General features: G+C 39.3%; 1 protein-coding gene across 2 annotated transcripts in view; it reads right to left on the bottom strand.

The window, feature by feature from the left end:
- Positions 1–2,074: 2,074 nt before the first annotated feature.
- 5-HT2A (5-hydroxytryptamine receptor 2A) overlaps positions 2,075–15,484 on the bottom strand; it is a 31,121-nt gene continuing 17,711 nt past the window's right edge. Inside the window, exons 3-8 of one of the 2 annotated variants that reach the window (XM_089258952.1) lie at positions 13,863–14,087; positions 13,578–13,776; positions 10,929–11,456; positions 6,379–6,726; positions 6,024–6,320; positions 2,075–4,754 (exon numbers count right to left, since the gene is read on the bottom strand). In XM_089258952.1, coding sequence (XP_089115078.1) covers positions 4,568–4,754; positions 6,024–6,320; positions 6,379–6,726; positions 10,929–11,456; positions 13,578–13,776; positions 13,863–14,087 — 1,784 coding nt within the window. In that variant the 3' untranslated portion in view covers positions 2,075–4,567. The remainder of the gene's footprint in view (positions 4,755–6,023; positions 6,321–6,378; positions 6,727–10,928; positions 11,457–13,577; positions 13,777–13,862; positions 14,088–15,484) is intronic. The other variant, XM_089258956.1, reaches the window with a different exon arrangement.

The following is a 15,484-nucleotide window of genomic DNA, read 5'->3' as shown; positions in this document are numbered from 1 at the left end:
TTTTTGATAAGAAGTAAATTTCTACGCCTTTAATATAGAAGTATAAATAATTTGTTCAACTATGAAATGAAATAGAAATGCATTACATTTAAAATTTATTATGAGAGGTTTCAATGCGAATAATTATAATTAAAATATATGAATGTTTTATTTATTTTTTAAGTAATAATTTTATTTTTATTTATTTATGCAGTAAGCCTGCGCACAAAATATCACATTTCCATTACAGAGTGTATCAATTGTTTTAAATTAAAAATTAAAAATGAGTTTTTAGCTTGAAATGTATACAAAACTATAATTTATAATATATAAATGTACTATTTTTTTTAAGTATGAATTTTATTTTTATTTAACTAATAATATTAGTGAAATTGTAAAACTCATGTGCTCACTTTAATTTGAGGTAATTTTATCTGCCATATTAAGATACTGCATTATATTATATGCCTAAAAAAATCAATTGGGAAACAAATGGCAAATCGAATGTGAGCGAAACGCCAATGCGAATGCCATTTGTATTTTATTCACGCTTTGCTCGCCCGACACAAAGCTAATGAAGCGTCAAAGTGTTGAAAGGCAATTCCCTGCACAAATGCGTGTGAGTGTGTGTATTGATGTGTGTTTGTGTGCGAGTGTGTCACATAATAAATAAGCCAAATCCGGCAGGTAATGAGGTTTTTCTTATGAAAATGTGCATGTGTTAACAATTGAGCGATCAGCGCTTGTTTCCTCTGTGATTTGCGCTCTGCGTATTGTGTTTATATTTATGCGGCATTGTTTGGAAATGCAAATGCTGAGCTGTTAAATTTCGCAAGAAGCTCGCCGATTGGAAGGTGTTGCCAAATGCTGAAAGTGTTATTCCCACTGCCGCCATTAGCCAAGGAAGGCCAAGGCAAACAAACTGCATGGCAACTGAGAGCGAGGAGGATGAGGGCCTGAGCGAATGCCAGCGGGGCAATCAATTTCACGCTTCTACACATTTCCTTCACCCACACACATGCACACATGTCTACTTTTCACTTTGCCTCGTTCTCTCTTTCGTCTGCCTTTTTTGTAAACTGCTGCTGCCCGTACAATATAATTGTCTCGAAGAGCCCTCTTCTTCTTCTTATACTTCTGCTTCGTCTTCATCTTCTTCTTCTTCTTCGTGTTGTTTTCGCCGACTGACGCCATTTTGTCGTGCACTTTGCGGCTGGCGTCGCGTCGCGTCTGCTCGCTTTAGCGCTTAGTCAACAGCTCAGCGCCCCACGAGATATGCAACAGAATTTGTTCATTACTGCAACACCTCGCGGTGTTTACTTAGTGTGTCCGTCGCGCAACCACTGAAGCTATCAATGTGTCCAATTTTTGGTACAGTGCTTTTCCATTTAATGGTGTTGAGCACAAAAAAAAAACTTTCGATTCTCCGATCATAAAAGCATTTGAATTGCATTAAGCTCATGGAAATAATGCAATTTCGTGGCACGCACGCACAGTATATGCACGAGGGCACAGACATTTTGGTTCGTCCTGCTGCAGGATGCGCCGAGGCACAATAACAAAAGTATCAAAGACGACTGCAATGCCATCGGCAGGCGGAAACTGTTTGCTGTCGAGCTGCAAAGTAATCGACAAAGACAGAGCTGTCAGATGTGGGCGGCTCGCGTGTGTCTCTCTGACATAGAGCACTTAAGTCTACCTAACAATAGCAGATCTTGATTAGATGTGCCTTGAGCGTGACACATGATGTGGCTCTGCCAAGTCAGCGCTTATTTCACTTTGAAGCTAGCAGAGTAAAGTTCATGCTGTGAACGAGGGTTTGCGTCGCTGTTGAAAGTTTCACACTGAAGTTATCAAAATCCAAATCACTCAAAATATTTTATTTGTGTGTCAGCTAAAATTCTGAAAAATTCTGCATTGAACTAAATAGACTAAATTTAGGGTATTCTGTCATCCTCACTTTTCCCCGTCTCAATTGCATCTTCATTTGACGCCAAAGACAACAAAAACCGCCCCCAACTTCATTTGACAAGGTTTTCCACTTAATTTAAATAAAAACACAGTTCCATTAGAGAATTTAGAAACAAGGAGTCTCTTAGATAGGTATATATTTTTTTTATTATTAACATCTTTACCATTTATACACACATACATATATTTAAGTTTTTTATCATGTTATCTCACATGTACGAAATAGTGTTCAAAGAGCTCATCATTGCATAAACATAAATTATAAAAGCAAAGTGTTTGCCAAGGCGCTGGAATAGTTCCCCGTGGGGTGAAATTCTTGACAGTTGTGGCAAACGCCGCAGCATGCTTAAGATTATCGAAATTACAATTAGCTTTAGCACTTAAATAGGTCAAATGACTAACAAACGCTACTACGGATAATAACATTTAAAACATTGCAATTGAGCCCTATATACGCTAATACTATATCGTTTTTATAGAGCTTGCAAAATATACATATGCATATGCTATATACATACATATGTACATTTAGTAAGTACAGTTCACGTATGCCTACAATATGATAGAGTGAAATATGACAGGTACAGTTTAATCTAGATAATACGCGCAATGTCTCGCCCGATCTTATGTCGCCTGATGATATGATAGAGCTTAGCAAATAGTATTAATTGCTTTTCTATGTACAGTTTGCTCTTGATAGATCCAACTGTTGTCTGGTTTGGAAAGTACAGCTTGAAGCAGAGCCAGACGAACTGGCTATCGATTTCGTCTCGTCCTTATAATTTTGTTCTCACCATTTCTAGGTAGAGTTGAATGAATCTCCCTGTAGTTTGTATTCGATTTCATGCTTAAATTAAAGCTTATATAGGCTCTATGGTTACCGTCTGCTGTCGTTTCTGTTCTGTTCTCTTTTCCTCTTGGATTTGGGTCCTCAATCCTACTTATACACAGATTTGTAAAAATTCACCACGTGTTTTATATTTGAAGTTTCTGCTGTACACTTTTCCGGTTATTTATACTGTCTTTATCTGGTTTTGATTATGCTTGATTTGAGTCAAAATGAAACACCCTGTATTTCGCGGTGCACAATAAGTTTGCTTTGCTATGAATAGAATTCTTTGTGGGCCTAGCTTAGCTCTGTGATTTGTGGGTATAGTTGCCACTTTCATCATTAGTCGTCAACTATTTTTGGTTTTATTTCAAATGAATCTCCCTGTATTTTCGTATACCCTGAAACCATTGAAAATGAGAAATCAGGGTATTTTCTTATTTGTGTTTGCATTTGTTTTTAAGCTTGTAATAAATTTGGATTATGTTCTACGGTTTCTGTTTGCTGTAGTTCTTTTTGATATTGAGGTCTTCATTCCTTTTTAAACATTTAGACACATATATTTTAAACAACTCAACTCGTATTTTATATATTTTCGTTGGAGTAAAACTTGAATCCAGTTATTTATAGTGACTTCTTAGTTTCATATGTTGCTTGTACTATATTTTTGGTACAATCGGTACACTCAATATGCGTTACCAACTGTGTTAGCGCGATATAGTTTTGGGTTTTTATAGGAAAGGGTTCATCTGAGTTCAGTAGGTATAAATGATGCAGTTTTCTATTTTGAAAATTATAGCTTGAAGTTTTCTAGAGACCTAACTACAGACTCCTAATTATCCGACAAGTATTTTTGTGTGTTTGAATGAATCTCCCTGTAGTTTATAATTGATTGTGTGCTTAAAGTAAACTGGAATAATGGGTATGGGTTCCATCTGCTGTCGCTTTTAGGATTTTATCTGACATTTAGTGTACACATATGCATATGTACATTTTGACAAATTGAACTTGTATTCTTGATTTGGTTTACTCAATGCATTTTTCCGATCTTCAATTATCTCGAATAGTTTTAGCGCTTTTCAGTTCATGATCTTAATAATTCGTCTGGTAGTTTACATTTGATTTGTTTTGTACTTTTTTTTTTATGTTGAATGAAACACCCTGTTATTCACGGTTTCGCAATAATAAGTTCGTTTTGTTATCTCTGTTTTTTTGTGGGTACAACTGCCACACTAAATAATTAGTCATAATTTGATTTGACTTTGAATGTGTCATCATTTTGCTTTTTGGCTTCCATACTTGAATTGAAATGAAACATCATAACTATCAAATTTTTAATTTCGATATGTTATGAATGGATCTCATATTGTATGGGTACAGCTGACTACATTTATTTCATTATGAATACGTCAGCAATTTCATTTTCCCTTTTTCAATTCCCTGTTTATGTTTCATTTGATTTCATCTTGTCTCTGATGCAAAATAAATAGTTTATCATCATAGGATTTGCTATTGAAGGAGCTTGTTTGTTATTAAATTGTTGTATTCGGCCATCAATTCATTGCGGCTTTTATAGTTCGATTTGTATTCTGTTTGATTTGGAATGGGTCACCCTGTACTAGTATTTTTCAGCTTAAAGTACATGTTCAAGTGTGTCTGACTATTCGATTCATCGCCAATTCGTCCCATCGAACATCCTTTTGTAGTTTGCTTCGTTTACCTGTACTTTCTGAACAACATAGCCCATAAATTCGTGTTTGACTCTCTGAACGCGAGTGAACGCTCTGCTTAGCGCTCGTCTTCGTTGATTGTATAACTGCTCCGGAACTCACTCAGCGGCGTCGCATTCGTCGTGGATGGCGTCATTAGTGGTGCGCCCTGAAACGAGATGGCCAGCGGCAGGGCTGAGGGGGCGCACAGACTCAAGGCGCTGCGCCCTTCGGTCACGGAGCGATAGCGTAGCGGACGGCCCGAGCTGCAATAAAATGTGAATGCGAAGTGAAAAATATGAACGCTTTTTTTCCCCATTTCATTATCTACCAAGTTCATGTAAACACTTGGGTAAAACTTATACTGGTTTGCAAATATGCAGATTTTTCATTTATTCAATTCATGGCCAAGGCTTCTCATACCCTGAACACACTTAAAATATCTGTGTGGATATATATTAAAAAATAAGAAAATAAAATAAATAATTACACCATATCTGTGCCTCAATTTCTCTTTCTAAAAGACATAAAAATTTAATACTTGCGAAGAGAAAACTTGAAGAGAAGCAATATATCAAACTTCTAATCTATATCAATATATACATACATATAAAAGTTTTTTATCTTCTACCTAGGCATAACTGTATATATAAACATATTCATGTAAGCTTCAACTTCCGCATGTATATAAATGTAGGGTATAAATGCGTTCGGCATTCCCCAATAGTGAATTTTTGCATGTTTTTATAATGACATGCCTTTAAAGTTAGTTAATCAAACGGAACTTTTTCTTGCAAAAATGTTTCGTCTGCCTTGTGAAAGTTGAAACGACGCGTCGTTAACAAGTTTTCCCTGTAGTTTGTTTTTACTTCGATCTCTTTCGTTAAGCAACTGCAAAAGTTGTCAAATTAGCGCCCGTATGCTGGACATGCTGAAATTTCTGCTCTGCTTATGAGACATTTTATCAGTTAATCTAAACAGTCTTTGCTGTTTCTGAAGTGAAAAGGGGTAAAAAATACCGGTAAGTTTAAATAAAAAGTAAACAAAGGTTATATAGTAAAGGCTATTCAACAGCAGTAATATGCATGTCGGCAGCTTCTGATTTGTAGCAAGTTTTATATATTAGAGTTCCAGGTGTAGGTATAATAAAGCCTTGCACTAGCTGAGAATAGAAATTGGCTTTTATTACAAGCAGTTTCGTTGCATTACTTAAATTTTTGAGACTCTTTCCCTTAAAACACAGTTTATGTATATATTTTTTTTAATTTCCCTCAATTTCCTGTCGAGGCAACCTCTAATCTCTACTTTGTTTCGCACATACGTTGCTTCAATTCATTCGTAAAAACTTGTTGGCCAAAATCAATCATACGTCACGTTGCACCACAATTGCTAGAACAATGAACAATGCATTGTATTGTATTGTATTTTTGTTTTTTGTTTTTTTTTTTTAGTAAATCGCACCCCAATAAATTGCATTGGCCACATAACAAATGAAAATAGATAGACTACTCAATATTTGACGCCTCATCGCTTACCGTTCGCAGTTGCATTTGAGGAGACGAATGAACGCCGCTCGAAATGTCCGATTGAAGATGGTGTAAATGATCGGGTTGATCGTCGAGGAAACGTAGCCCAGCCAGAGGCAGGTGTTGACCACATGCTCGGGCACTTGGCATTCGGGGCAGGCGGCGAATATGATGTTCAGTATGAAGAACGGCGACCAGCACAGGACGAAGGTGAAGAAGACCAGGCCCAGGACCTTGGTGGCCTTCTGCTCCGTGGCCACCGCATTCGCCGAGAGGCTGTTGCGCTTGGCGCGATTGTTGAGAAATCTGGCGGGAGATGAAACCACTTTGGGAATTGAATTATTTGGACAACCCGCACACTCACCTCAGGTTCAGCGTAGGCGTGGCAACTCGATTGAATGACAGCTTGAAAGGGAGCAGCTTGTGGCGTCGCGTTGTCGTCACCTGCTGCTGATTCTCATTGCCGTTGCCACAGCTATTGCCAGTGCCAGTGCCACCGCCTCCACTGTGTGTTTGAATGGTGGTTAAGTTCTTTCTGCTTGGGCCGCCGTCGCCAGCGCTTCCAGCACTTATGCAGCTGCTTGTCGCAACTGTTGCTCCGCCAGTCACGTTGGCTCCGCCACCTGGCTCGTGTCCTCCATTTCCATTTGTCGCGTAACCCAATTGTGGCTGCGAGACGCTGCCGCGCAGCGAGGCCCGTCGATTCGGATGGCTGTCAAATGGTTTGGGGTTTGGGTTTGGTAAGTAAAAGCCACTTGACGCATTTAAATAGTATTTGCTCGCCGCCTTGCAGCAACGAGTGTTTGATATTAGATTTTGGCCTTTTGCACGCCAACGCAGGGCGCAACAGTTTATAAAATTGTATTTTAATAAAATCTCGCCAGGCATTTCACGGGCTTATTTGATGCAAGCATCTGATTCTTTAGCCAGACTTCAATGCGAACTCATTTACTTGCGGCAGTTTAACTAAATGAATTACGTTAGCTTTCAATATCGCATATAAGAAATGAACAGAATGGCTGCTGATTGATATCTAAAGAGTCGCTTAGCGCTTATTTTAAATGGGATTTAAGTGTACAGCTAAATTCAATTGCAGCTGTAAGATGTTGCAAGAGTTTTTAGAGATAGCGCCAGAATAACAAAAGACAATGATTTAAACAATGTGGATGGATGCAAGCAGAGTAGAGCCTTCTGATCTGCCCTCTGCCTGTACACAAAAACAAATAGCTCAGTTATTGTAAATATGTTCTTTTGGAGAATACCTATATATAGTGTAGTGTGTAAAGTATGAAGAGGTCTTTATCATCAGCAAACCAATCTAGTAGAGGGATATGATATATATATAAGCTCCTGTGAACTATATATAATACATGACTATGACATGACTATCCGTAAAGCAACTATCAGCTCAGTTTGAATAACTTCAGTTCAATATAGATTTGAAGAGATTTAATTGAATTTAAATTGATACACTCCTTATTAGAGCTCTAGCGAGGATCTTCCATTTCATTTGTCATATTCAATAGGCTTAGGTATTAGAATTAAAATATTCACAGTCAACTCGACACATCTGTATCAAATCTCAAAAGGTTTAGCTAGCTTGGCTTACAGATTTATTCTAAATGAATTTAAGGTGATGACCCACTTTTCCATCTTGTAGAGGCAAGATTTGATTCATGCATTTCCGCTCAGATTCAAGAAATGTCCAAAAGGGAAACTTTCTTGTATGCAGATGAGTTTAATGATATTTTAGCTAAGTGCTCCCAACAACAATGTAGAAGCTATGTGAAATATTAAGAGTTGACCATGGCATGCTATTTCCAGTTGGTCTCAAATTCATTGCCAACTTGTTGTGCAGCTTGTGTAACCATCTTGTTCCCCAGGCAGCCACATTTCTGGCCAGTTTGGCAGTTGGCAAATATTCGGAAGCACTTTGCGTCCGTTGCAGTACGGCAAATAAAATAAAAAGTTTTTCAATTTTTGGCCGGCGACAAGCAGCAGGTCTGAATGGGCGCCCAAGCGGCGTCAAATGTCCAACTAATAATTTGCAAGTAAATGGAAAATAAGAAAGTTTCTTTCGCACGTTTGTTGTGCTACCTGGGTGGCTGCCAGGTAACTTTTCGGGCCTGCCTCATTAGGAATTCATATATATTTATTCGTCAACTTGCGCAACACAAATCCGTTGCAAAGCGCATATACGTGACATTTTACTGAGCTGGCATTACGCGCCATACTCTTTCGTTTTAAGGGGACTTGAGTGCTGTCTGCAAATATGCAACGCCTGAGCGGAGACTTTATTTTGACTATATTTAATAGAAATGATTCTTGTTGTTTTCTTTACTGTATTTACTAATCTTTTGATTAATTATTTTAAGTTTTAAGCTAAGAGAATTGAGAGTCAATGTTAATTATATTTTAGGCAGCCGTGAATCTTCTCTGATATATGACATACAAGTCTTATTCGTTTGTGAGAGACTTTGTTAGCCGTATATTCCCCATTTTGTATACTTCGTTTTTGGGACGTGCTTAAGTCACGGCGTAGCTCCAACTTGCTGCAGCTTTTCTCTGCTGGTTATGCTAAAATTTTGCGAATTTTGCGCCTTTGCATTAATGCAAAAAAAGAGGAGAAAAGAAATAAAAACAACAGCAGCGAATGCTGCAGCAAATAGCAATGACATTTGCAAATTTCAGTGCCACTGTGGATGCTGGGAGGGGGGCAAGAGCCTTTTGTAGCTATCCGACGGCAACATAGTCGCCAGCGACGTTTGGGAACTTGCACCAACACGTCATCTCGTGCTGCGACTGTGACTGCGACTGTGACTGTGGCTGTGGCTGAGGTTGTCCTCTTTGCGGTTTCTTTTGCCATTTTATGCGCTATTTATTGTTGTCGCAGCAGCAGCAGCATCAAGAAGAAGGAGTGGCAGCGACATCTCCTTTTCTCCTTCACACAACAATGTGGCAAGTGGCCCGCCGACCGACAAGCAGATTCGTGTTTTCGTGTTTTTGTGTTTTTGGTGCTGCACCACATGACGCATGAGTGATTTATGTTTATGGCTCGTTGCAAGTGCTTGCAAGGAAATTATGTATCCGCCATGTTGTGTGACACTCGAATATGCATTTAATTGCAAAAAGATGCGTAATTGATTGCTTTGTTGCTTCCAAGTAGTTATGCTGAATTAACGGAATAGCATAAACCTCTATAAATAAATTGAGCAAAGCATTCGAAAATACGAGAGTATCGAACAGAGATATTTATAGTTAATAGATATCGTAAATCATAAAATAAAATTTTTAAGCATATATGTATATACTCTGGAAACATTATTGATTAGATGTTATTAGGTTCGCCCAAAACTTGTTGCGGATAATAAACGACCAAATAAAAATTCATGAATGGCTATAAAGCTCTATAAATAGTTGAGCATATGTTTCGAATACGAGAATATTTATCTATATCTGTCTCAGAAAAGAATTATTGAACAAATATATTTATAGTTAATATATAACATAAACCATGTAATAAAATTTGTGTATGAAAACAATATACATATATTATATATATGCTTATTCTTATATATATTTTGATTGGTGCAGAAAAAGTTAATTTCAGAATCTGCAATATGTACAGCTTGCCCTCAGTAGAAAAGGTCTTCAAAATTAGTTTGCATTCCAAAGAAGTTGATTGGATGCTATTTCGTCCAAGAGTCGAGCCTCCTTTAAAGCATTTGAAGTCCATGTTTACTTTATGTGTACCGAAAGTAAACAAATGAAAATCCTTTCAGACGCGATTTGCCCAAAACTTGTTGCCGATAAAAAAACCGAAATAAAAAATTCATGAGTTGCTCAAACTGGGACGCGTCGAAGCCTGGATACTCTTTTTATTTGCTCTCTATTTCTTCTAATTGTTTAGTGAATAACTTTCGATATATGCAAATCTATTAAAGGTCTTGCAATGAGATTTTGTGGATTAGCTTTCATAGTAAGCGACTTCAAGTACAATTTTTACACCTATCAGGAAAGTATATAACCCAGGTGTTGCTTGGCTCATGTCAAAGTTCGAATGGCCTTCTGTGCAGAGCATTGACAATGTATTCGCAGGAAAAAGGCAACTATTTGGTAAGAGGCGGAGGGGTGTTGAGTCGGAAGGCAAAGCCAAATAAAACTCAATTTGTTTTTGTTATTTGTCTCAGCCTCGCATCCAACTCGAACCTGAAGCGTGGCAAGGCAAAACAAAGCAAAGCCAAAACGCTTTGCACTTACAATGTAAATTATGCAAATTTCTTAGAAAAGTAGTCTGAAAAGTTGTTTGCTGGCAGTGTGGAGCCGTGTAAACAAATGTAATAAATTTAAAAGCTTGTATGCTCAACTGATAATAAATGTCTGCAGAGTCCCAGCTCAGCTCGAGGTTCCTCAACAGCGTGATTTCGACACAATTTGCCAAAAGGTGAGACTTACAAGAAAAGGTACAAATGTCACGGGTCATGTTGTGGGTTACGTTTAGTCATTGGCTGAGCAAGTGCCACGATTGCCATCTTTCTTAATGAGCAATCAAGTACAGTATGACATCAATTTCATGGACTGCCAGCTAGGGCTACCTGAGGCTACCTAAGACTACCTATTTCTATCTTTAATTTACTAATACTCCCGAGCCTTTGCAAACAAAGTTAGTCTTCAGTCCATTTAGAGCAAGTTCCTGTCACACAAAGTCCTGCGAAAATTGAGGGCTCATAAATTAATGGTTAGGCTGTGCCTCAGTTGACTAATTGCAAATATCCCAAGCTGGACCTGGCACACAATTTACTTTTCACAACTGACAATTTAATTAAGCCAGATGCAATTTGAGGCCGTTTGGCGTCATTTGAATGCAGATTGGCTAACATTGCAGCTAATGAAAGTTTTGAGGGGGCCACTCACCTCTCCAGGAGATAGGGACTGCCGGCGCCCGGACGCTTCCGCCAGAAGCTGCTGGTCGGTGCCTTGCCACGCGTCGAGAAAGATGTGGACGAGATCGCAGTCGGTGGGGTGGACGATTGCCGCAAGATGCCACTGCCAGCAAGTCGGAAGTTAGTGCGTCCCGTATTATTCCGATTACCGCTGCCGCTGTTATTGTTGCTGTTGCTGTTGCTGCCGCCGCCGTCGCAGCCGCCTCCATTGGCCACGTTGCGAAAGCTGACGCTGGGGACACTTCGATTGGATGTGGCTCGCTGATGCATCAATGGTCGCTCGCTGCAGTCAATATTGCTGCCACCTCCGCCTGCACTGGTGCACCTTGTCCGTGATGCCACGCCCATACCCATTCCGGTCTCTGCATTGTTAACATTGCGATTGCTGCCGCCCCTTGCCAGACACTTGTTGTTGCCGTAACTGCTCCTGGTGAGACTGCCGTGCATCTGCATCTGTTGCTGGCCGTGCTGTGGGCGTATAGTAAAGCGCCCGCCCAACCTATCGAAATAGAGCGAGTGTTAGACGCAAAGAGGAATGGAGCTGATGTGTATGCGATGGCTTGATTGCGCTGCTTCTCTCTTATTGACTCTGAGCTAATTTGCTTTCACGTTGCTTTGATTGGCAGTCATAGAGCAATTGCATTAGTTAATCATAAAATGTGTCAGGCTCCTCATGAATGACGCTTTTCATTCAGCCATAGATTGACTTGTGATACTCAATAATATAAGTGGCATAATAAAAACAAGTAAGAACGTTGCAGTCGGGCGCTACCGACTGCGGAATACTCATTCACATCCCGCGGAAAACTCTTTTTTGTAAATTGCAAATTTTGTTATTTAAGCTTATTTTATATTTTTTTAATATTTAAATTTTATTTTTATATTTTATAAAAATCTTTCCTTCCGTGTTATCAATGCCTATTAAGCCTATTTGTATATACATATAAATACATACATATGTATGTATGTAGGTAGCTCAAGCATATAAATGTCGCAATTTGATACTACAAATGCCGATTGCCACGCCCCTAGTGGCCGTAGACACCTCATTTTTGGCCAGTTCTTAGAAAGAGCTAACGGTAACGTAAATGCGAAATTTGAATGCTAACGCTCAAAAAATGTGAAAATTACAGGGTATTTTTCGATATGCCACGCCCCCAACGAGGCGTGACAATTATTTTTGGGGCATCGATAGAGGACGTTACCAGTAACTCAACTATCTAAATTTGAAGCTTCTAGCTCTTAAACTGTCGGAGATATAAAGTTTTGCGGTTTGCCACGCCCCCTTTGGGCGGGCATATATCCACTATAGCTTGTTGGACTTGGGAGGTCAACTCGCGTATATATACCAAATTTCAAGTCTGTAGCATCAATAGTGCCTTGAATATAGCCAAATTTGAAAAATCACTATATCTTCACGTCCGATTTGCCACGCACCTATTAGGCGTAGACATAACATTTTTTATCAGTCATTATAGAATTATAGCTTTAGCTCACGCGCGAAATTTCAACGTTCTAGCTTTAGAACTTTAGGAGATACCGTTTTATCTGATTTGCCACGCCCCCAATAGGCGTAGATATATCCACCATAGCTTTTTGGACTTGGGGGGTCAACGCGGACCTACATACCAAATTTCAACTTTCTAGCTCTTCAACTAACATGATTTCTGGTATATCGGAAAATGCATTTTCCGATTTGCCACGCCCCTAGTGGGCGGATCGGGAAAATTTTAACACTTTATAAATCGGAGTTATACACGAGTATGTGTTCCAAATTTCAAGCCTCTAGCTTCAATAGCGGCGAAATGAACTGCGTTCATACGGACAGACGGACAGACGGACAGACGGACAGACGGACAGACGGACGGACGGACGGACGGACAGACGGACGGACAGCAAGACGGACATTGCACAAAACCAATATACTAATTCACTTCGTGAATGAGTATAAAAATATATAAATATTCATTTGTAGAGGGCTTATGTTTGATTCTAGATATAATACAACTGCAACAGCAATGTTATTTGCCAAGCTGTAAATTAAAATCTTCAGCCCCACTAGACACAAAAGTAAATCACATTTCAAATCGCTAGCGTGACGGCACATTAACTAAACACTAATTGTTCTGCTTCAGCTGGCATTTACGTCTTGGCCTAATTGATTTTTGTGCGAGTGCAAATGAATACTTATTGAGAATGCCTTGTCTCTGTGGCAGCCATCCAGCACCCAGCACACAGCACTCACCGCTAGCCCCGGGCGACGTTAGCGAAATCAAAAGCCCTTCACAGCACAGCGGTGTGAATTAAGTTTTAGATTCAATTACTCATACGCCGCATAGGCCCCGCTGCTGGTCGTCCCACATGTAGTAACTAGCCGTGACAGTTGCTCGGCGTCTAGGATCTCGTTTGAAAGCATTTTCATTTGCAAATAATTTATTGGTATCGATTGACAGATAAATCCAATTGCAGCTGCTGACCGCTGGCCATTGCCTATTAGTGTCCGGTCAAAGGTGGCACAAATCTGTGCCCTGAAGCCAATCGTGCAGACTAATTGCATTTACTTGTGTGCTGTGCAGTGCTGCAGCGCGAGAGCGAATATCAAAGTTTTCAATCCACTTACCGACGGAAGAGTTCGCTCTCCGGATGCTCGGCGGCGAAGCGGGCCTTCTTGCGCAGCAGTGGAATGGTGAGTGCGTATGTCGAGACCATCATCAGCATTGGTATGTAGAACGCCACCAGCGAGCCGAACACAAAGAAGGCTCGATTGTTAATCACACACACATTCGGGTGGGGCATGATGTTCTTCTCGTTGACCAGACCTGGAATTCATAGGAATTGGCGCTCATTAAAGCTCAATATATTATGCCGACCGCTGAGAGTCTGACAGTCTGAGAATCGGCCTTACCCAGCACCGTTATTGAGCTGGACACCAGCATGGCCATGGCCCAGACAATGGCAATTTTAATGCCAGCCAGGCGCTTTGTGGAATGATGTCGCGAGCCCAGTGGATTGCGGATGCCCATATACCTGCCCAGACTGATGAAGCACATGTGCAGTATGCTCGAGGAGCAGGCGAGCACATCGCAGGTAACGTACACGTTGCACCACGTGAAGCCGAGTGGCCAGTAGCCTGCAAGGAACGACAAAGGATAACAAACCGTCCAAAGGGGACAGATAGATGTGACGGGAATTTCCCCATCGACTGCTAATGAAAGCGCATGCAAATCAAAGTTAATTGAAATTGGAATGAAGTGAAGAGTAAATGAAAGAAAAGAAAAGGAAAATAAAGCAAAGCCAACGGACTTTAAATTAAAAGAAATTTGCTGTTTGTATCTGTATCTGTATCTGTATCTGTATCTGTATCTGTATCTGTATCTGTATCTGTATCTGTATCTGTATCTGTATCTGTATCTGTATCTGTATCTGTATCTGTATCTGTATCTGTATCTGTATCTGTATCTGTATCTGTATCTGTATCTGTATCTGTATCTGTATCTGTATCTGTATCTGTATCTGTATCTGTATCTGTATCTGTATCTGTATCTGTATCTGTATCTGTATCTGTATCTGTATCTGTATCTGTATCTGTATCTGTATCTGTATCTGTATCTGTATCTGTATCTGTATCTGTATCTGTATCTGTATCTGTATCTGTATCTGTATCTGTATCTGTATCTGTATCTGTATCTGTATCTGTATCTGTATCTGTATCTGTATCTGTATCTGTATCTGTATCTGTATCTGTATCTGTATCTGTATCTGTATCTGTATCTGTATCTGTATCTGTATCTGTATCTGTATCTGTATCTGTATCTGTATCTGTATCTGTATCTGTATCTGTATCTGTATCTGTATCTGTATCTGTATCTGTATCTGTATCTGTATCTGTATCTGTATCTGTATCTGTATCTGTATCTGTATCTGTATCTGTATCTGTATCTGTATCTGTATCTGTATCTGTATCTGTATCTGTATCTGTATCTGTATCTGTATCTGTATCTGTATCTGTATCTGTATCTGTATCTGTATCTGTATCTGTATCTGTATCTGTATCTGTATCTGTATCTGTATCTGTATCTGTATCTGTATCTGTATCTGTATCTGTATCTGTACTGTATCTGTATCTGTATCTGTATCTGTATCTGTATCTGTATCTGTATCTGTATCTGTATCTGTATCTGTATCTGTATCTGTATCTGTATCTGTATCTGTATCTGTATCTGTATCTGTATCTTATCTGTATCTGTATCTGTATCTGTATCGTATCTGTATCTGTATCTGTATCTGTATCGGTATCTGTATCTGTATCTGTATCTGTATCGTATCTGTATCGGTATCTGTATCTGTATCTGTATCTGTATCTGTATCTGTATCTGTATCTGTATCTGTATCTGTATCTGTATCTGTATCTGTATCTGTATCTGTATCTGTATCTGTATCTGTATCTGTATCTGTATCTGTATCTGTATCTGTATCTGTATCTGTATCTGTATCTGTATCTGTATCTGTATCTGTATCTGTATCTGT

Source organism: Drosophila navojoa, chromosome 2 (assembly GCF_054131105.1).
Source record: "Drosophila navojoa isolate 15081-1374.11 chromosome 2, UAZ_NAV_1.0, whole genome shotgun sequence".
Taxonomy (NCBI): domain Eukaryota; kingdom Metazoa; phylum Arthropoda; class Insecta; order Diptera; family Drosophilidae; genus Drosophila; species Drosophila navojoa.
The sequence above is the reverse complement of the archived record's forward strand: the minus strand, read 5'-3'. Positions and strand labels throughout refer to the sequence as shown.